This window comes from Lichenostomus cassidix, chromosome 5, assembly GCF_008360975.1.
Source record: "Lichenostomus cassidix isolate B80296 chromosome 5, HeHo_3.0, whole genome shotgun sequence".
Taxonomy (NCBI): Eukaryota; Metazoa; Chordata; class Aves; order Passeriformes; family Meliphagidae; genus Lichenostomus; species Lichenostomus cassidix.
This window is the reverse complement of record NC_139486.1, coordinates 48,175,332-48,198,152: the sequence shown is the minus strand read 5'-3', so window position 1 is coordinate 48,198,152 and position 22,821 is coordinate 48,175,332. Positions and strand designations below refer to the sequence as shown.

Below are 22,821 nucleotides of genomic sequence, written 5' to 3'. Positions count from 1 at the left end.
CCAAGTACTTATTATGTCACAGCTTAAACTGCAGGACACACCAGGAACTTTCAGATCTTTTTTGAAGGCTTAAGTGACTCCATTAATTTTTCCTACCTTCTTGCTGGCCGCATGAGAACCATTCTTGGGAGAACATTCCAACTGACACTGCTGTATGTGAGAGCTCAGAGGAAACAGCAACAAGTATTTCTGATACATCTTCCATTAAGTAAACCAATGAGAAATAGCAGTAAAATGTTTAATGCCTGTTATTTATTGTATACATACTCTGCAAAACTTATATGCATTTGGTGTGTGCAAAAGTATACACTTCCTTGACAGCACCAGAGAGCAGTTAAGCCATGTACGAGTTTTAACCTGATTTGTCACGTTGTGTAAAAAGACACTGTGCACACATGATATCCCCAAAGAAAAAAATCATTGGCCAAAACTAGAAGCACCCTTATTTACACGCTAACACTTTAATATTGCATCACACCCACTCACCAAAATAAATAGAAGTACATTCATCACAATTTAAACACCAGTCTCTCCATATATTTATTTTCTGACATGTTTTGGTCTCCAGAAATATGCTATATCTAGAAATATGCATCAGCTACTAGATTATGTTACAAAATGGAAAAAAAAATAGAAAATTAGTTTTCCTGGACAATATTTTGGGCTTTACACAAAAATAAATCCAGATTTCCATAGAGATCTCATATACTTCTTGAAAGATTTTTATTTTAAAGCACAGCACAGAGTTGCACACTAAGGCTTCCTGTGATATGCAAAACCCTGGCCTCCAAAAGACATTGCTGTAAAGAGAAATACAGCTCAAGTGTAAATACAAGACATTTTCAAAAAGTAGTCATCAATAGAAAGTGCCCTTCATTTGATTTAGCATTAGCAGTAAAGAAGTAGCTACCTTAATTGTGCAATCAAAGCCAGACCTGGAAGGGTTTTATGAAAAGTATGTCATTTCACACTCTCAAGTTTAAGGATATAGAATCTGAGATAGCAGAAACCAACCTTTTTATACTCCTACATTCATTATTTTTTGACACAATTTAGTTTAAAAGGCACATTGTCAAACAGTGAATTAAATATCTAAAAACCAAACCAGAATTTCCTTAAATACAATTAAATCGTTAGCTGAACATCCGATCCCGATAAACCAATATAAGCATTCTTCCAGTTTTTCTTCACCTTAAATTCAGATGCACTTTGGACACAAGTACTGAAATACTGTCATTAGACAAATACTATAAATCTGGCAAACAGTGAACAGGTTTTTGGATACAAGGTCAGGAATTAAAAAATCAGTTTAGTTCCTTCCTAGCTGACATACAAATATGCAACAAATATGCAAGCACATTAAAAGCCAAACATTTGTACAAAATAGGAAACCCATCAGCATCCCATGCCAATTATGAGGAAGTACTTCTTGATGGTAAAATTACAAATGTGTCCTTGAATAATTTTTCATATGAAATAGACAGAATTTAAGTAACGATCACTGTGTGAAGAAAGCTATACAGTGTCTTAGGGAGGCTAGCAGAGTACATTCCAGTCACCATCTAAATGACAAAGTGCTTTACAGATTAAGAAATTTAACTGATTAAATAATGGCTAAATAAAGTGGTGAAATAGTCAGGTTTCACTTAACCTGTATTTGTCTGAAATGCAGATTTCTTTCCCAATTGAACCAATTTCAAATTAATATATTTCTTTTGCTTCATAAGAGACTTTTTTACCCTATCCAGGCAGGAAGTTGCTCACAGATGATATAGCTCTCTGGGTTGATGGACCTCGAGTCTTTCTCCAGCTAAAAATAATTTAAAAGTAAAAACCCAGAATTTAGTCATGGTCCCAAAGTTCACTGTCCTGAATGGGTAATTCTAGAAACCCAAAAGTCTCCAAGAAATTTTAGATGGTCCCAATACAGCAGAGAATACAACACACTTCTGGACAGTGAGGTTACACTATCTTGCATGGTCTCCAGTGCATACACGGAGAAACAGTTTTTGTTAGTTAATAGAGAAAGTTAAAACTACAGAGGAGCAACAATAGTATCTTCATCTAGGCTCCATGTTAGCTAATACTGAGACAGTTTATAGAATCCATACCAGTAACTTGCATCAGTGTTTTGCTGAGGCAATGAAATGTTACACCATTGACAGAAAACATCTTAAAAAAAAAATCTGTTTTTTCTTACATTAAGAATCAGATGTTTAAACTTGAGCAGCTCCCAAGACTGTTCCTTACACATTGCTATCTGAACTGCTTCCTAAAAGCAGCACTGTTAAGAATAGCCCCAACAGGAAAGGTTACTTTGCTGTTTTTCCACAAGGTAATTTTTCCTTTCTTTCCCACAACCAACACCCAAAGTTCTTTTTGTACTTTTAGGAGTATTTCTAGCATTAAATCATAATGACCTGAAGCAGCTGAAGGCAGATTCTGCCAGTGGTGTCCCAGAGCTTGAGGCAAAGCTGAGTAGTTACACTGGTGAGCTTTGAAGGGCAACTTAGGGAAATCCAAGTTGATGCAACACCAGATTTGAGCTTCAGGCTCTCATTGTGACTCCTGTAGACTTACATGAGCCTTGTGCTGATTGTAAACAAATTCAGTTACTGAAACAAACAGTCTTTAAGTGCATAGTTAGAAATAATGTGCAAATGTGGGCATTAAGGTAAGTAACTTAACTCACTCTCCTGCTATACATATTTTAGATTTTTGGCTTGCTGAAATCAATCACAAGTATTAACTAGTTAACATGATGTTAATACTGAAAAGCTGCAAATGCTTTCTAACAAAACTTAATTCTGATGTTCTTTCTGAACAGTAAAACTAATTAGAAAAATGACTGCTTCGCATTTTAAATAATTTAACACATCGGATGTTTAATGCAAGAAAAAACACAATTTGTAAAAGCAGCAGAAGCTGTTAAATCTGAAGATTTACAGGGCAGGAAAAGAATTCCCAAGCATATGCTTGAGCCCAAAAGCACAAGTTATATACAAGCACTAGAAATTCCTGTTTTCAGGGTGTGTGTTTCTCATACTGAATTAGACTGGCACTGGAATTCCTGACACAGCAAAAGTCAACAATCTTTTGGCCATATCCATAACTGCACAGTTTGCAAATTACATGCATATTTCTGTTTAGAAATAAAGAGGCTTCAAATTATTTTTATGGATCCTCAAATCAAAAGATGCAGCACTTTATTGCCTTCAATACCTGTGGGTTTGTGGCTGAATTTACACCCAAGCTGCTGCTGTACAGAAGATGACATGTTAACACTTCAAGGCTCATGTTGGGAGACAGGGCAGGATATAGAGCAATCTCTCTATGTCTCAAGAAGTATCAGGGAACAAGAATGCTATTCCTTTCTTTCAAGTGAATGCAAAATTGGTTTACTGGTACATGGCCCACACAGTTCCAAGTCAGTGCATAGCTTAGTCAATATTTCTGCTGGCATCTTGAACTGGTTTAATCAATGGAAACATCTATTAATTTGATTCCATTTAATATGCATTAGTGCATTAATTTCTTCATAAAAAAACAACCCTGGCAAGTATTAAAAATAAATATCTTATTTAGGTCAAACTAAAGCCTTGCTTTTCATTACTTTAATCCCTTTAAATATTCTTTTGTCCTCTAACAAGCAAATGGAAACTGAAGTAGAATAAGAGATGTATGGAGGCAGAGGGGAGCAGAAACATGAACAAAGTCAATAAGTCAGTTAACGTGTCCTCAGCTTCTTTGACTGTCTCTTGCGTTTCAGTTCTTCTTCTTCCCGTCTCAGCTCTTCCAAGTCTTCCTGAACACCGAGTCTCAAGCTGCCAAACAAGATTAAATCCTTTACATTGCTACTCAGGACACTTGAAGTTTTACTTCTATCCCCCCAAAACTCAATGCTTAAAGTACTACAGCTGATTTGAAGAATAATTTCATATCGGATCTTTTTAAATTACAGAATGAATACAGCTTTAAGAAATCAAGATTTTTTTAAATAAGATTAGAATCAAATATTTCAAGGGAAAAAGATACTTGAAATTTCCTTTAAAAAATAAAGATCATGTAAGAAAATTTAATACATTTAATACATAAGGTCTTTTTTTCTCCCAAAAAGCAGCTACTGAAACACATCCTTTGAAAAGGTAAAACTGAATTGAATTCAAGTTTCTTATCTTCACTTCCTTTATGCTGCATGTACAGTTAAGAGTCAGGAATTCAACTCTGCAAAACCTCACTCTAAGATGTCAACAAAGGGTTTGGTTAACAGCAATATCTCTTTAAAATTCCAGTTATTTACCCTAACTCCCCTTTACAGACTATAGCTTTCCGTGGGCTGCAGCTATTCCTCAGGAGCAAGGAAGAATAAAGACACTGACTATAAACTTCAAAGATGCAAGTTCCTAACGCTCAAGGCACCTTCTGAATAACCATATAGAAATTTCAGTAGAACAAAAGAATTTGGTCACTCCATGCATTCCAATATTTTCATTTCCTATAAAAAACCCTTATAGCTTTCATAAAGCTTGTCCCACCACTCATTAAAAAAAACCAACAAAAAACCAACAAAACCCCCCCAGTTTATTACAAGAATTGTGGAGGCCCAAAGGCCAAACCCAACATGAAAATATCACCTTCATATTTTAGATCAGTGACTACAAAAGCTTATCAGCATAGTTTTTATACTTATCTAGAAATACAAACACACACATGAATAAATATAAACAAATAAAATTTCCAGACCTCAGACTAGCAGAATATTGTAATGTTTGGGACAAATTAAGGATTTGGTATTTCAACTGAAATGTATATTTTTAAAAAGATTTTTGGAAATGAACTAGTTTTGGTTTTTATTGGTTCTTAACAAGCACGGTTTATGATAAATAAGAACATACATGACTTTAGTGTATCCAGCACTGGCTGTATGAGTTTCATCTTCACTTAAACTTTCTTATAAAAAAATTGTAAGGCTTATTTACCTCTGCTATAAAAAACAGAGTGGATATTTGCTAGCTTAACCCTATGATTTCAATCCAAGTTTAAATCCATGCATACCTCCTAGCTTCTTCTTTCTGTTGCTCTCTCCAGCTGCTCTCCATATAACGTAAGGCATAATCACTCTCATCTTTGTACCTGAAAATTAAATAACATTTTTAGCACATTAAGAAAACCAGCAAATGAATTCATATCCCTTCTTAGGAGGAATTATTACTTCTACTTCTTGGTCTGCACTATCTTAAAATTGGCACTTTTCTTACCTTTTCCGGTCATAGCCAAATATTTCCCTAATATGTTTTGATATTTCTTCTTGGGGTTCCCCTTCATCTTCAATGAAGTCATCCATTTCAGAGTCATATTCATCATCATCATCATCTTCTATTTGTCTCTTGTAACCAATAGGTGGTCTTCCAAGACCTGAATGACAGGAGAGAATAAAATCATTAACCAATAAGATGAACATAACATTAATTTAACAGTACTTCCCCTTGCTATACCTTGGACATAGCCATTTTCTGGGCTTCAAGGTGGAAAACTTGTGCCTTAGCATTTCTCATAAATTCAGCAAGAGGAAGTACTTCCTCTAAGTTGTGCTAGAGGAGATTACATATCAGTATCAGCAATGGCATCCAGAGGAAATCAACCAACAGATATCTGTTCTTTGTTCAGGGTTTTCTAGGCACTTACTCACTACACTCCACGCTGCTTTGCTCCTGATCAGGAGAACTGCTTGTAACTGATAAGATAAATTTCCCAAAACACTAAAATGTAAAATGTGTGACTGATTTTCCATGTAGTCCTTCAAGCATCTGTTTTTTAAGACACTACAAAATTTTATAGACCAACTATTAAGCAATGCTGGAAGAAAATCCTTCAGTTCTTTTCCTTCTACCAGCATTCATATATCAATATCCATCACAGGCTGCTTAGTTTTCTTTCATTTCATACTTCACACCACCTGTGTTTAAAAAATTATGAACATAGGTAAAAGTAAATAAAATAAATAAAAAGTTGCTTTGTTCAATTTTGTTTCAATTATTAAACATTAGATCTGAGTTTCACATATTTTTTATCCAATCCTCCCCACTGGGGGACTGGGCAAGTGAGCAGCTGCATGGTACTTAGTTGCCAATTGGACTTACACCACAACAGTGAAAAAATTCTTTGTTCTATAAATGCATACCTTGTGGATGAATCACAGGTCTATGCCCTGGAAAAGGTCTCATTCCATTCATCTGTCCATTGCTGGGTCTCGTGACAAGGTTTTTAGAAGAAATGGTCTCAGACACGACAGTACACTTGGGTTTTACAGCCGTGCCAGGGCCGCTGCCCGGTCGCCCTGGCCCCGCGCTTGTGCTGATGCCCGGCCTGCCCGGCCCGGTGCCCAAGGTGCCACCTGGTCGCTTGGCTCCTGGGCTCGGGCTGACTCCTGGCCTTCCTGGTCCTGTGGCCAAGCTGCTGCCTGGTCGCCCCGGTCCTATGTTTGTGCTGCTGCCTGGCCTTCCCGGGCCAGTGCCCAAGCTGCCTGCCGGTCGCTTAAGTCCCACGCCTGAGCTGCTGCCCGGTCGCCCAGGTCCTGTGCTTGAGCTGCCTGTTGGCCTTCCCGGTCCCACTCCTGAGCCACCCCCTGCTCGCCCAGCTCCTGTGCTTGAGCTGCTGCCTGGCCTGCCAGGTCCTGTGGCTGAGCTGCTGCCCAGGCGCCCAGGTCCTGAGCTTACACCGCTTCCCGGCCTTCCAGGTCCCACTCCAGAACTGCTGCTGGATCGCCCTGGTGCTGCACTTGAACTGCCCCCGGGGTGTCCAGGTCCTCCTTTTCCTAGGCTGCTGCCTGATCGTTTTGCATTGGAGTTGATTCCATGCTGAAGGGCTGCAGGTTTTCCTGGTTTTGCATGGGCAGACGTTTTCAGGCTGGATTCTTTAGCAGATGGCAGCCTCTGAGCCCCATTGGCCATGGGTTTTGAGGGTGGCACGTGAGAGCTTGAGCCAGACTTTCTAATACCATTGACAGGTAATTTACTATGACTGCTACCAGTGGAGCTTTTTAAGGAGCCGTTTTGTGAGGTTTTTTCCATTTGATCAAGTCTGGAAGAAGATGATGACCGTGGGTGTTTTTCAGTCAATGCTGGTGCTTTGGGTTTCTTATCAATACCCAGACTGCTTTTAGATATGGAATGTTTATCTACTGAGCTTTTATTAAGTTTTGCATTTACGGATGCTTTTTGAGAAGACATTTTCTTTGAAGAACTGGATATCCCTGTAGGCTTAATCTCCTTCTCACTTTTCTTGTGCATTTCTACTTTTTTGTTTTTGCGTCCCAAAAGCTCCCTCTCTCTCAATTCTTCTGCTGTTCTGGGCCTCTCTTCTACCTTTTTCACTGGTTTTATTTCTACAGGTTCATATTGTTTCTTTTCAGCAAGCCTCAAGAGCTCTGTGAAGTTCAGAGGTGCTGGTGCACTTTTGGGAGGTGCCTTTGGTTTCACTGCAGCTTTGGATGGCTTCTCTTCATATTCTTCTTGCTCGTGCTCAGATTCTGTCTGACTGTACTCAAGTTGCTCAGTTTCATCTTCTGATGCATACTCAGCCTCTGGGGCCTGAGCAACATTCTCACAAGTCCTCCTCTTTTTAGGCTTCTCTTCAACAGGAACGCCATTATAGCCATAAAAGTTATCCTTTGTTCGTGAGGCCATAGCTCTTGCCTTTCTGTCATGTTTCAGTTCGATACGCCTCGCCAAGAGCTGCTCTTTCTTCCGTCTTTCTTCCAGTGCTGCAAGAAAGCCAGGAGAAAGTTATGCAAGAGCACTACTTTTTATTTCAGTATTTTCCAAACTAACAAACCACTTAGGACAGTAACTTAAGGATATCTGGCTAACAGCTATCCAAAATAAACTAGAAAGCAACCACAGGTCTGCCAACAAAGCAGGCTAACCCACCTGTATCAGCTGCTCCAAAAAAGGCAAGCAATTAAGTCAAATGCTGCTATAACAAAACCCACTAAGGCTTTTCGAGGGAAGCAGCTTTCCAGGACGCTATGAAAACTATGGAGAATCACTGTATAAGAAGGTACAGAAGTTATGGGATCTCTGGGTAATGGAGGAAGTTCTGAGACTGCGCAAGAAAATCTTGAGACTGTACAGAACTTACTATCAAATGTTTAAGGGAAGTTGAGGAAGGGGAAGGAATAAGAGTATTGGGGGATAAGAATTGGAAAATAGTCTAAGTGTGTGTGTGTGTAGAGGGATAACAGGGGAGACACAGAAGCAGCCAAACAGATAAGCACACAGCTGGTCATTACACATGTCTACTAGAGCCCTGTGCCCTATCAAGCCTATCACAGTCTGCTCTATATTCTTGCTGTTCTGGCTTAGCACACACAAGCATGCTCTCTATCTTGCGTCTGCGATCTGCTGACAAGAGTCAGGCTGAAATAGCTGGTGGATGAGACATCTAAATGCCAAATACTGGAGAGACCTAGGAGTGAGGGCTAAATACCAGAAGGATTCAGAAAAAAGTAAAAATTCCTAGAAAATGGATTGGGCTACTCATACTCTGTGTGCCTATAAAGGTACCATTCCTTGTCTGTGTTATTCTATTGTGACAGCACAGTGTGCCAGCATGTCCCATATGAAGTTCATTCTTAGTCTTGCTTCTGGCTGGACCTGGGAGCAGGGATAAGGAACAGACTCATGGCTGGCCCAGGAGATGAGGAATAATCTGGGCCATCCAGTCCATCAGATCTGGTTAACTTTAACAAAACATTAATACCAGAAGCAATGCAGCATTAGTTTATCCTATAGATTACTTAAAGGAAACATAATAGTCAAAAAATTGTGGCTCAGAGACTCTTTGAAATTCAGATTGTATTGATATACTAGATTAAGACACAAAAACAGCAGCTCTTGCCATTTTCCACATAGATGAAGCTTTTCAAAGTTAAGCTAACAAGAGTTCAAATAGGTTTTTTTCCCTTCAACTTAATCGCTTCTCAAACTCCGACCATAAATGCTAGTGTAGCTGATTAATGTTTAACTCCTTATGAAAGCAAGTAAACATTCCCAGCACTTACCTGGTTCTGCCTTTCCCTCAGCATCAGTTCTGTGCATAAATTCCAGAAACAGACGTGCAGATGTATTTGCAAGAACTTTGAATAAGGGGACAAATACCAAAGAATCAATGAAAGTCTTCCATAGGAGATATTTTGTAATTTTACCTTTTTTTCTCTTTTCTTCTTCTTGCCGTCTGAGAAATGCTTGCACTGCTGCAGACTCTACACCCTTGACTTTGGGAACTTTTTTTGGAGGACCAACGGCCAAACTGTACCTTTTCTGCAAAGAACAAAGCAATGTGTCAGAAGAGTTAAAAAATGTAAAAACCAGCCTTTAAAACAGAGGAGTTGCATAACAGTGCTGTACTTGACTTAAGCACAGAGATGGTACAGAGTAAACAATGAATTCCCACTGAAGCTGAGGGTTATGCTGGATACACTCGACTCAAAATATACTTTCAGGCTGACTAAAGACCAACCAGCCCCAAGTCCTTGGGATAAACATGCAAGCTAGAAAGCCCCTGGTCCAAGGGAGTAGAGGTGTCTTGTAAAATATTTTGAAAGGTGGTTTTAAAACCAATCAGAAGAGCAAGATAACCAAAGTCCAGAACAAGATATCAGCACTAAGATAAGGACATTTATCTTGTCTATACCACTGGCCAGCAGCCAACTACATCACCCTATAAATATTGCCATCAGGATGGGCCTGATTTGAGCTCTGCCTGAGCTGCAGCTTAACTGCATGCAATCTCCCTTGAGCAGAGATGCCTCTCAGGGTTAAAAATTCCTTACCTGAACCTAAGAGATTCTTCCTTACCCAAGGTGGAACAATCCCTTACTCGTAACAGATCCTCAGCAGGGGGCAGAGCATGTTGCATTAGTGTTATGAAACGTTACTAATACATCCACTCCATATTATTGCAAACACTGTATGGATAATTCCATTAGACATAAACCATCGACCAAGCCTGACACTAAGAATGGATCCAGCCACTCCTAGGCTCCAAATGGAGTTTAGAAAGCAAGGAGTCCATTCAGAACCTTGTGACTCAACAGGACTGCACTCTTTGCATTGCCAATCTCTGAGAATCACTCTAAATGAATTAATTTGAACTCAACCTTCTTTTATGTTTCTTCCATTAATTAATTAGATGAACCTTGCATTAAACTTATTGAACCTTGTCAAACCAGTGTTAAACTTTGTTAAGTTCCACTGAATTGTCAAATCATTATTTCATCTCAATAAAATACATTGGTGCCTGTCTTTTGAATGAGGTACATTCCACTCATCCACAACAGAGGCTCACTCAGCTTTTAGAAGGAATGAACAGGAAGGCAGAAGACAGGGAGCAAAATAAAATTAATAGAATGCATTAGACTAATAAGGAATGCAATGGCTGTATTAGTAATGGAATAGAAGTTTTTCATTTCAGCCTTAGTCTTTGACCAAGAGCAACCAAAAGCAAACTATAGCCCAAGCTGCCAGAGTCAATTCAATTCCAGACTGCAGGTTTATAGCTCCATTTTCAGCTTGCTTGTGGACACTCATTTTAGTTTCAGATTACCTAACTCAGCAAAAATAAATAAATCAATGCAAAAAATTGAATTACTCCAAAAGTAAGTTGGAATGGACTCCACCAGCATAATTAGCAGGTTGACGCAAAACCAACAATACTGATTTTAGTTCTTGCTGGCAGTGATCTTAAACACAACACTGTTGTACATCAAGGAGTTAGTGACCCACACACCAGTTGACCTGAAATGGTGCAGGCCTGCACTCTACTTATCACCTGAGATCAGCGTGACCTCCACACTGTGACAGAATACACAGCCCCCACCTGGCACCTGGCAGTTACAGCACTGGTGCATGGTGTAATTTGCCAGGAGAGGAGAAGGCTACAGGGAGATCTTGCTGCAGCCTTTCAGTACTGAAAAGGAGCTCGTAAGAAAGATGGGGACACTTTTTAGCAGAGCCACTAGCAATAGGACAGGGGATATCGGTTTTAAATTGGAAGAGGGTAGATTCTGACTAAAAATTGCTTAATGAGGGTGGTGAAACAGTGGCACAGACCGCCAGGAGAGGCTGTAGATTCCCCATCCCTGGAAACACTCAAGGTCAGGTTGGACAGGACTCTGGGTGACCTATCTATTTAAAGATGTCCCTGCACATTGCTGGGGAGTTGGACTAGATGACCTTTAATGGTTCCTATTCTATGATTCTGTATCTCATTATATCCTGAGGTGAAGCTGCCTCTTTTCATATAACATCCTTTTCCTCAGCAGAGGAAGTGATAAATGGAGCTATTAACTTCACAGGACATCCTGCAAAAGCTCTAAAGACTACAGCACTGATCATCTGCACCACAGACGGGATTTGCACAGCTTGGCACACCTAGAGGCCTGCCCAGTGCTGCTCAACCTGGGGTACCAGCAACTGAACAGATGTAAAGTTACCTACGCTACCCCTTTTTTGCTTCTCCTCTTCTATCCAATAAATGCTACTTCAATCAATGTTAAGTGCCCAAGTGCCTCTTACTGGGTTCTACATCAACCACTTGCACTAACGTGCTACACCTATTCAGTCTCTGCCTTTCACAAATGTATCAGATTGTGCCTAAAATGGGAGAGGATAGCAAAACTTTTTTGAACTTTCTTCCCACAAACAAAATACAGAAGAAGAAACAAAGCAATGAGAAAGAGAGAGGCAGTTGCCAAGATAAATACAGGAGAAGGCAGTTAAACCCAGAAGCAGATGGAAAGCAGAATATATTTAGGAACAAAATAAATCGAAACCCAAAACTGAGGTTTGAGAGGATGGGGTTTTTTGCTGGTTTAGATTTTAATCTATTGGTCTACTTCTGAAATAAAAACCAAGATCTCCCACATGAGACATTAAGATTCTCACCAAATGAAAGAGATGCGAAAACCAGACTCAAATAAAAACAGTATTACTGAAGAGCCACACAAGTCAGCATTTCTATATATATCTTCCTATCCTCCTAGCCTTGTGAAACTTAACTAAAATAATTAAAATAAAAGATCTGTTAAAGAAACCTACATCCAAATATTTCAGAAGCAATAATCAGGCAGGCTAGCAGCATATAACTCCCTATAAATGGCAGTATCACTCAATGGAAGCCTTCGTTCTCATTTCTGATTCATTGATCACCAGCGTATGAACAGATCCTTGGATTACTTTAATTACTAACATGCAAACCCATACATTATCTTGAGTGCACTAAGAAGCAAGGTTTGGAGGCTTATGTCCAAACTGCATCCAAAACTGGCTCCAAGAAGGGCAGCTATAGTACCAGCCACGCATAGTCACCTTGAGCAGTTTCTGAAATGACTACAGCAGAATTACAGAGGTGCACCATCCACATACACTGCATATTAAAATCTCCCATGTCACCTCATCACATCAAAGACCTACTACAGCAAAGCTCATTTACTGAGCTTCACCTCTCTACAAGGAAGCTTGCCACAGTCTGAGAACCGATTTTCTTGTTTGCACCAAAAGCATTCCAAGTCTTGGACGCTCAGGAAACCTGAACTGTGATGTAGCACCACCTCTCAGTTTTTGCTCAAGTGTGGCCCATGGCTCTGTGTGCCAAAGAAATCTGGCTTATTCCATTTGAACTGGAACAGACAAAGAGGCAAAGCAATCCACACACTATCAGTCAAAATCCTGTCAGAAAGAGGTTGAAGCAAATTAGTACCTTAGAAGCAATTTGCAGTATTTCGTTGTATACTCAGTATAATGATGTTCACATAAATTGTCTTACAAAGTTTAACAAGTCATCTTTTGCCATTGGTAATCTCATTTGGCAAAGCTTAATTTAATTATTCCATTTCAACTGTAACCTCAGCTTCGAAAATTCTGTTTTAAAAACTGCATAGGACTCAAGCATCTTTTCCAGTCTAAATGATTTTGTGCCTAAGGAGCACCTTTGAAAACTGCTAAACAGCAGGGACAAATGTAGATTGATCTCTTCTGTTAGGAAACCTTATAAAGAATTAAAGTGATGGGGAAGCAGTTTTCAGGCTTTGTTTTGTTGCACTGTGACCAACAGTCCTATCCAGGAGCACATTTGTAAAGCAGCTTGATAGACAAGCTGTTTTCTGACTGCCACTAATGTGACAAATAATGCAAAATTTTAAATTTAAGTCCTCCTATCAGTAGCATTTCTTAATATTGACTAACAACTGAAAGCACAGCAAAGCAATTCCTAAATGAATACCCATTTTCTGTACTATCACCGATACAAGTTTTGTTCACCTTCATTCAGTAACAGCATGAAATAACCTGCTGAAGTCTAGTATTTTTAAAAGCACTGAACCATATATGTATGTGTTCCACAAACACTTATAAAGTGTTTTATATACAGTGCAAATGAATACACATCAGATTGCAGGCAAACCAGCCAAAGTAAGACAGGCCATGTCACTATGTCATCCAAACAGCAGCTGCACTATTCTGGCTTTTAATAACTATTGCTAAGTTGGTTAAATCAACAGAGGAATAGAAAAGTTTAGCCTTTAGGAGACAGCAGGTCAAGCTGTTCCCAGAACATTGCACTATTCAAGTTGTATACAGTGACTATTTGCTCTGAAGTTCCTGACTTCCGTCAAAACATAGCACATGATCCTGAGTTGTGGCTGCTTTGATGTCAGCAGTCAAGTACCAAATCTTGGACTGTAAAACAGAATTGGTAACAATTGTAAACTTTTTGGCACCTGAAGTAAGCCCCAAGAGGCAAAATACCAAACACCAGTCCCAGACTGAAGTACCAGTAGTAGTATTGCCTTTAACCTTGGTCAACATTTACACAGGTGTCACTGCAAGAGATTTATTCTGCCAAGCCTGATTCTCAAAAAGAGCACCTGTGCAGCTCAATTATTGCTATGGGCTTGTACATGCAATGTATAGACAGTTCCACTTGTGTTATCCACTACAGGCAACTTGCAGAGGCTCTCATAGGCTGGAGATTCTTTTATCTGCTTTTTTTTCACTAGCAAGTTGTGACCCCTGTATAATGTTATAACATTTTCCCTGTTGTTCCTTATCATTCACCAAGACATGTAGCCTGATCCATTGGGAAGACTCTGCTTCCCCCTAAATACTCCTCAGGGTATAACTTCCTGGGAACATCAGGAATGGTCCATCCACCACACACATCCTTGTTTGTGTCACTTGTGTCACTCCTCTCGCAATGCCAATTCCTCAAAAGGCAGCTTTCCACACTGTAAGTGCCATTTGTGTTCACTGCCCAGGGGCCCCTGCTGCTCATCCTGAACTGGTATTTCCAAAACTTCTGCTACAGACTCACCACTGGGTTCCAAGCAGCTGACTCTGCAGTTACACAGTCTTAGAATACACACAGGATGATTTCTCAACTGCTGCTTTCAATTTCTGGTTGTGACAAATTAAATAGGAGGTTACAAGCATGTTTAAATTTGTTCCCCTTCAGGTTCTAACAACCCCTACCAAGAAAAAGATAAAACACTCAGCCTATCAGCTCACACTGTTCTACTCTCTCCAAACCAATTCAACATTTCATTCCTAAAAAAGCAAACTTTTTTTTTCCAATTTTGCAAATGCTGCCACAACACTCAAGCAGAACCATTAGCTAGAAAAAAAGCAGAGATTTCTTCTATTAAAAGTTGCTTCACACAGAAAAAAAATTGAACAGATACTTTATGCTTTCCTTTCTCTAGTGATATTTCGGTCCCCATTTTCATCTGCTTTTGCAAAAGCAGAGAGACCAGGAATAGGAAAAGCTGAAAATTTTACTAGTCAGCATTTAAACCTCGACAGTGTGGAACTTAACTATCGGGCCAGTCAAGTTGAGAGTAAAAGCCCTTCTCACCCCTGCCAACATTTCACATTGTGTATCTTGCAGTTTCTCCCATGGAGGCTGATGTAATCCAAAGCATTTTAGGCCCTGTTTTGAGGCAAGTGTTAAGCACACAATAAATGCACACACGCCAATCGATGGGAGTCTGGTCCTACAGCAGCAATCTGCACTTCACAGCCATTCCCATTATTTCTCATGCAGGGCCTCTCTTGCCTGTGGGCAAATGTTCAATAGTTTGTAGATTAGGATTCGATGGGCAGGCTCTGTAACCCAAGGCCCTCTGAACAAACTCTAGGATTCTGTTAGTGTTTCATTTCACAAACACTTAATTCCTCCTAGCTACTTGCATCTGACAGTTTCACTGGAGGCTGCTTTGCATCAGTCTAAGTTAGAGCGAGACCTCAGCAAGTGCTGACGTGGATGACAAGCTCTTTCAGTTTTAGGTCACCTCTTTGTGGTTAAATTATATCAGATTTCTGTAAATTCTGTACATCAAAGTGTCATCCTCAGTTAAAAGGAATTGGGAGCAATATGAGATGTTTATAATGTCATTCATAATTTTTTAGAAATTAAGGTGAAATAAAAGAATGACTTGGTTCTAACTGTCCTCAGGGTTTTCCTTTTTTTAAGCTGCAATGAACTATCACATTTTAAAGAATAGCTACAATAAAAATATGTGAATGTGCTTCACCACGTCACGTGATACACGTGGCATAATAGAGTACACCAATTTCCCCATAAAGTGACACAAAGTATTTAAATCTTACTAAAATCAACAAAATCTCGTAACTATTATCATCTCTAGTCAAAGCAATACCACACTGAAAATCTAATGAACTGCTAATATAAACATGGGTAACAAGATACAACAGTGAAACCCCTATGGAATATCAGATGATAAAACCTGAGGCTCCACTCAGCAGCTGCTATGAAGATTATTAGCAACATCATTAATAGCTTAGACAGTAGTTCATATATGTACTGTTTTATTTAGAAACAAAACCTGATGCAACTAACAGGGCACCAAAAAGCTGATTTCAGCAATGTTCCTTTTGAATCCGGATTTCCATAGGGAGATGAACAAGCAGATTTGTTTTTACAGGGACATGATGTAATTATCTGCTTTATCCAGGCCTCTCTTTTACAATACAAGGCCACATTATTTCTTAGAGTTTTTAAAGAGTTTCCACTTCGAACTATACACTGCCTGTATAGTGTGTGTATATATTTATATACACTTTGCATATACACTACTTGTTCATGCCACTATTTTTCATCACAAAGGGCATGGAATTTTTAGTTTAGTGCATTGTAAAGTTTAAACCAAACTTCTTAGTAAGAAATTCAGGGGCAACGCTCATTAATGCAGGAACTCACATTTCTGGAAACCTGGTAATTTTACATGCCAATAAATTGTGTAATTAATCTATATGGTGTTTTTAAGAAAAGTATTTAAAATTAATTATATTCTTCTTATATAAACATGTTTAATGTACTAGCTTTAACATAGTGGAGTTGTTTAGATGTCCAGTGATTGTAAAATCTCCATGGGCTCCCTTTTAAAGCCCAGCAGCTGCAACAACCTCAAGCAGTGCCAAGTGCAGCTCTGCTTTGCTCAAGAGACCAAGGCCAGCTTTAGAGTTAAAAGCTGCACCACTAATGTGCTAAACCAAACTGTTTCTGCTATGGATTCAACTGCACTCTCTCTCCATGAGTTAATCACGAATTAGGAAATCCTAATGCTGCCTTTTTCAAAAAGAGTAGCTAAACTCTCATCCATTGCACAACACACACTATTCACTCCCTCCACCATCACATCTGCAATTGAGAACGTGGCAGATATTTTATCAATTCATCATGGCTTAAAACTGTTTGTGAAAAAAAATAATAGTGACACACACAGAGTAAAGCTGCATGAGAAAATTAAGACTATAAAGAAAAGCTTTAAACATCTAAAGTAAGAATTACAATAACCCAGCGACAATTTAGAGAAACAGCCTAAGACTAACAAAACAGGCATTTAAATATCCTAAAGTATTTCTGTATCTGTTATTGTATTATATATGCTACAAACCCTATTCCTATGTAGAATCAGAGACAAATGTGCCTAAATATTAAAAATAATATTTTGTAAGATTTTAAACCCACAATGGAATCTGATTTATTTCACATCTACCACATGGCTGGTACACATTATCAACTGGTCATGCTATTGAACATCACCGAAATTTTACTAATGACACAGAGACACTGAGATACTCTCAACTCTACAGTGTCTTCATTTTGGTGGTGACAGATCTAGTGAGTAAGGTTTTGTTGCTGGTCTTCCCGCAGTTTTTGCTAAAAACAACTACCCCTCCTTTACACTCTGGGTTTAACCAAGGTAATCACAGAATCAGAACAGCTGAAGAACAAACAGAAAAAGTGTCTCCCTAGCTGGTGGCTACCAAAGAGAAAACATTTCTTTACCCAAATAAGCACGCATGGCTTATAATCTGGGTCCTCCCAGAGGAATGAAACCCTGGATGTTAATGCATGAAATGCCACGTGCCCTTCCTACCGCCAGACTTCATCCAGGCAAGTCAGTGGGTGATTTCACACGGAATCCACGTATTACTGACGGCTTGAACGAAAACATAAACCGCTGAAGTACAGACCTCAGAACAACACTAACAATATATCAAATGCCTTTCGCCAATCCTCCCCACAGCGCCGTTACAGCTTATTCCTTCGCCATGCATACACAGACCTCACACAACGCAGCTCATTCACCCAAAACTTGTCACTTTGTCTCCGACCCGCACTTGAGACGTGGCAGACTGGTGTTTTGAGAGCAAACAAAAGGACTTCGCCGACTTTTAGCCGCTGCCTTCCCCCGCAGCCCAGCACGGCCCGCTCCCGGATCCCGGCGCAAGGCGCGGCCGCCGCTCCAGCCGGGGGTGCGAGCACCTGTTGACAGAAGGGCCCCGCCGCCCCCTCCCCGCACACAGAGCTCCCCAGCCCCCGGCAGCGAGCAGCCCCGGCCGGCGAGGCGAGAGGCCCGGCCCAGCCCTGCGTGGCCGCTCCCCGGGCCGGGGCCGAGGCAAGGCGGGCAGAGCTCCCGTGGCCGCAGGGCCTCCCCGGCCCGACCGCCGCCCGCCGCGCCCCGGCCCCGCGCCCCCCGCCAGCCCCGGCCGCCGCCCAGCTCACCGGCACCGCGTTCAGCCCCTGCTGCTCCGAGGCCATCACGAGAATGTTGTGGAAATCCATGGCCGGGCCGGAACACGGGGGGCTGCGGCAGCCGCCCCGCTCACAGCCCGCTGCCCCCCGCCCGCCGCTCGCTCGCCCCGCTCGCTTCCGCCCGCTGCCGCCTACCCTTTATATAGCCTCGCCTGGCGCCGGCGTCACTTCCCCTGTGGCGGAGCCTCGCCACGGGAAACGGGGCTGGGAAAGGGGAGGGCAGCGATGGAGGCGCCTCTGGGAGCCCCGCGGGACGGCAGGGCCCGGAGGGGCGGCGGGGACAGCCATTTGAGCCCGCCGGGGCCACCCCCGCCCCGCCCGGCCCGCTCCCAGCTGGCGCCCATGCCCGCGATTGTCCCTCCGCCCACCGCCCTCAGCCCCTGCCATGCCTTGCAGGGAGGCTGTTTGCGAGGGCACGGAGTGACAGGACAGGGGGTGATGGCTTCAAACTGACCGACAGTAGGTTTAGATTAGGTACCAGGAAGAAATGCTGTGCTGTGAGCGGGGTGAGGCAGCAGAACGGGTTGCCCAGAGAAGTTGTGGATGGCCCATAGCTGGAAGTAGTCAAGGCCAGGTTGGGTGGGGCTTGGGACAACCTGGTCTACTAGAAGGTGTCCCTCCCCACAACAGGGGGCAGAACTAGATGGGCTTTAAGGTCCCTTCCTGTTGGAAAGTGCACCAGTTTAAAAATTTTGTATAACTTTAGTCAAAGGGTTTTGTTTGTCTTTACCCCGGGAAAAGGAAGTTTCTTTCCAGGGCATTGTTCTACCAGGTGAGGTCTGAAACAACATATCAACAGACTGTGAGTAACCCAAAAAGTAAAGGGCAATCAGCAGGAAGGACATTAGTGGCTACCTACAAACATCTACCCCAGATGCCACCTCCAGCAGGGGTGAAGACATCTGGTCCAAAAAGGACTGATAAGAAAATTGAAGAATGAAAAATCTAATTAACATTAGAGGCAAGGAGATTTGGATCCAATGGGAAACTGAATACTGGGGGTTTGCTCAACTTTGGACCAATGAACACTGACACAATACATTTTGATGTATTTTGACTGTATAAAATATCTAAAGAATCTAGTAAATGTCGTGTCATGGAATGATTCTCTCTGCACACACAGGCTATGTGGGGATGAGATGATTTCTGTGGTACATCCTGGTGAGAACAACATCCTGGCCAGATAATAAAGTAATTCCTTGACTCTCTAACATGTTTTTGGAGGGTTTTTGTTTTTCCCGCAGTTTTGGTGACATTCCAACCCAAGCCATTCTATGATTCAAAGATTATCACCCTCGACCTTGGCATGGGGATGTGTCAATAAACAACCAAAAACTCCTACTTTTTCCCAATAGCAACTCTTTCAGTGACAGTGAGAATTGTGGGGTTTTGAAGGGAAAACACCTTTTGGGGCAATGGCCAGTAGCTCCAAGTGCACCCTGACACTTGTCCCTATCCCTTCTGCATTCCTAGCTGCCAGCTCAGCCCTGAGTGGTCATCGGCCACGCAGAAATCCTGTAACAAAGGAGGAATATAAGTTTCCTTAGCAATCTTTCTTGGCTTAGCGAGGCTTCAGAGTTGGTGTTTGGCTTGTAGGGGTGTCACTGTTACATCAGTAGTGTGCTCCCAGCTGCAGGAATACTGCCTGATAAACAGGGCTCCCAGGAGCAATGCTGACCATCTGAGTGGCCAAACAAAATGCTCTGTGTGTGTGTGTGTTCAAATATTTTTCTAAGTCTGACAGCCCAGAAAATTGCGCAAGAACACCAGTTGACAGAAGATTCTTCCCTTGCATTGGTTATCAGCTTATTTCCTGGATCTGTTATCTGAGATCCATCTGACAAAAATTCCTCTGCCACACACTGCTTCTCATAGGAACCTGGGCACTGAAAGGAAGCTTTTCTCCTTCATTTAATCCTTCTTTAGCATAAATTCTTTAACATTGTTAGTACTTGACAGCTCTTCACTTTCAGTTCCTTCCTTTCAGCTCTTCCTTCAGTTCCTTCCTGCCTTTTCCAGTTTCCCTTTGCCTCTTCAGTGCCCTCACTTCTTTGCCATATCTGATACTCCCTTCTGGGCATAGCTGTAAGCCACATTGCAGCGTGGTGTAAAGATGCCCAGTGAGGTCTTGGCTGAGGGGAGGAACAGGACAATTTATACCACTCAGGCACTGCACCACTTAACCTGCAGAGCTTTTGTAGTTCTTGAACTACAGGAGATCCAAGTTGTTCCTGTAATGCTTGCTCTGCATGGCATCATTCTGTGCAGGGTGGACAGTCTTCCTGACTTCCCACTGCCTTTTCTTGGGACAGTCCTGATTTAACCGCTTATTCTGTAGGAACTTAATCCTTTTCTCTTTTCCCCTTTTTATTCTCATCTCTATTCACTGACTTTTTACTTCTGACTTGGACCTGATCACCTCTTCTGGTTCCTGCCCTCTTTGTATTATGACTTACTTAATTTTAAGACTTCCTAGTCAGTCTCTCTTCACAGGCAGTCAGTGGTTCATCAGTTTTCTTCTCATTTTTGGCATTGTGTTTCCCTCTGCGCTACTGTCTATGAGGTGCTGATGCCATTTTCTGGCAGTCTTATCTGCTACCTCATCGCTGCTGTGATGCTTTCATCAGAATTTCCCTGCTCCAGCTTGAATTTCTGGTGTCTCCACTGCTCCCTTCCTTGAGAGGCTTTTAGTATGACTCAGGTTCCTGTATGACAACAGCGCTGACAGAGCGATGATAGTTGCTCTTTGACTTTTGTGCTTGCTTGCTTTGGTCCTCATTAGTTGGCAGGAACCCTTGGCTAAATGCAGTCCTCATTCTGCTGACTGCAATCCTCAAGAGGAGTGGAGAAAATCTCTCCCTGCATCTAAAAGAGGAGTTACAACCAGCCCAGGGAATGGCATTGCAGCTGTCTGTTGCGTGTCACTCTTGGGAAATCCTTAACCACAGTTGTCACCTTTTCCTGTAAATGACAATACCATGACATCACATCCCTCAGCAGAGGGGATTTACATCCTCTGTTTCTCCAATGGGAAAAGTAATAGCACTGTGTAACTGTGTGCTGTGGGCATTTTATGGGGCAGTGGCAAGCGACGCTGAGCAGTGCCGGGATTCCCAGACTGCCCCCGTGGCATTTAAACCCAAATCTAGCCCAAGTTACACGACAGCACAGTGCCTTGATGTGGCCCAGCCCCTTCTTGTGGCAGACATGCGACAGCAAGTGGGAGCCTCCGTGCGGTGTGTGCCTGTACCTCTGTGCTCCCGGTGTCTTAAATCGCACCCCAAATTGTGTTCACTCTTCACAATCTCTGCACACGTTTACAGTGTGATGAACTGTTCCTGACTAGGCTTGCCGGGACTCCCAAGGCCAGCTAGTCTGTCAGCAACAAAAGAGGGAACAACTTTGTGCTTTTAAGACAAATTGATGTTTCTATAAAGTACAAACCAGGATAGGAAATGTTTCTTCCTCTTTTTGTAACTCTCTGATCTGTCTGATTCTGTGCATGTTTAACATCACCCTAGCCTTGAGAGAATTGTAAAAGTCTGAGAATTTAAAGCTACATCTTCTAGAAAACCAATACAGCACCTCTCAAATCTCCTGTCTTGCCTCTCAAACCTATAATTTGTGCTGCAAAAAAGTTCAGACAGATTTATTATTTTTGTGTGTACATTTCTAAGCAAGAACTTGGCTAAGTTTTATTTTTATTAAATACCTTCACTTTAGGATATTACTTGGGACTAGAACTTTTTAGAAAAGACTTAGACAATACGAGACAATATTCCACCAGAAAGTGTCTGCAAGTTTTTAATCAGCTGTGCTCAACAATAGCTCAGCCCCAGCCATGCACACTTTAGGCATGTGACTAATCCTATTAACTTGAAGTGTATTAAAGTGTTTAAAGGATTAGAATCTTAATTACAGGCCATCTGCAGAGGTCAAATATCAAAGGCTGTTCAGAGCTTGAGTTTTAGCATTTTCTGAATGAGTGAATGAGTAATATTTGTGTGAGTTCCCCTTTCCCCTTTTCATCCAGCATCCTTTCTGCAGTAGAGGTTAATGGATGTTCCAATATGGCCTTTACTAACAGAGCTGAATCATCCTGATGTCCAGCAGGCAGGTCTCCATATCATCAGCTGTTTAGAACTAAGCAGAACTGCCATATATGCTCTAAAGAAGTTTAAGTCTTGGAAAACATGAATTTGAACAAATCAAATTTGCCTAGTGTGGTGCCAGCCCACATTATAGCTACTTCTGATTTGAGTTTTTAACCACTAAGAATTTTTTCCTTATGACATACTAAACAGAAATGGAAAGGAAGAACCTTGGGAGGATAATTAGCTGATATTGACAATGTATAACTAAGACGTCTAACTTAGGAGCCTAAATTATGGCCTTTGGCTCCAAACAGGAGTATCAGAAAAACAGAGATGGAAACTGCCTTCTTCCTCCCACCCAAAAAGGAGGATCAATTGTATTAGGTAGTTTCTGACAGACACTTGTTCAATCTGCATTTGAAAACTCAGAAAAAAAAGGCTGTCATTCCCTATATGATTAGCTCATTTTTTTTTCCCATCTGCCCCTTGAAAAAGCTGTTTCTAATATCTAACCCAGATCTCTGTCGCCCACTGAGCCATTTCAGCTGATGAGAGGACTTTATTGTCCTCTCCCTTAGACATCCAGTGCACATATTTAGGGCCCTCCTAC

At 41.4% G+C, this 22,821-nt stretch overlaps 1 protein-coding gene across 2 annotated transcripts; it reads right to left on the bottom strand.

Annotated features, from left to right (window-relative positions):
• Positions 1-230: 230 nt before the first annotated feature.
• On the bottom strand, positions 231-18,362 carry SPTY2D1 (SPT2 chromatin protein domain containing 1). 2 transcript variants are annotated; one of them, XM_085062933.1, is made up of 6 exons: positions 18,253-18,362; positions 9,206-9,320; positions 6,182-7,762; positions 5,259-5,415; positions 5,056-5,133; positions 231-3,824 (listed from the first exon to the last, which is right to left on the bottom strand). In XM_085062933.1, the coding sequence occupies exons 3-6, from the start codon at positions 7,683-7,685 to the stop codon at positions 3,728-3,730; spliced, it is 1,836 nt and encodes a 611-aa protein (XP_084919059.1). In that variant the 5' UTR covers positions 7,686-7,762; positions 9,206-9,320; positions 18,253-18,362; the 3' UTR covers positions 231-3,727. The 2 variants fall into 2 exon arrangements, with proteins under 2 accessions (XP_084919059.1, XP_084919057.1); XM_085062931.1 differs by lacking the exon at positions 18,253-18,362 and adding an exon at positions 18,088-18,233.
• Between the last annotated feature and the right edge of the window lie 4,459 nt (positions 18,363-22,821).

Excerpts from the sequence above, each read along its gene's own strand:
- SPTY2D1 (XM_085062931.1), bottom strand. The coding sequence starts at position 18,147 with ATGGATTTCCACAACATTCTCGTGATGGCCTCGGAGCAGCAGGGGCTG. Across the intron at positions 9,321-18,087 it reads AGGGGCTGAACGCGGTGCCG|AAAAGGTACAGTTTGGCCGT; the intron begins GTGAGCTGGGCG and ends TGTTCTTTGCAG. Across the intron at positions 3,825-5,055 it reads CAGAAAGAAGAAGCTAGGAG|CTTGAGACTCGGTGTTCAGG; the intron begins GTATGCATGGAT and ends CTTGTTTGGCAG.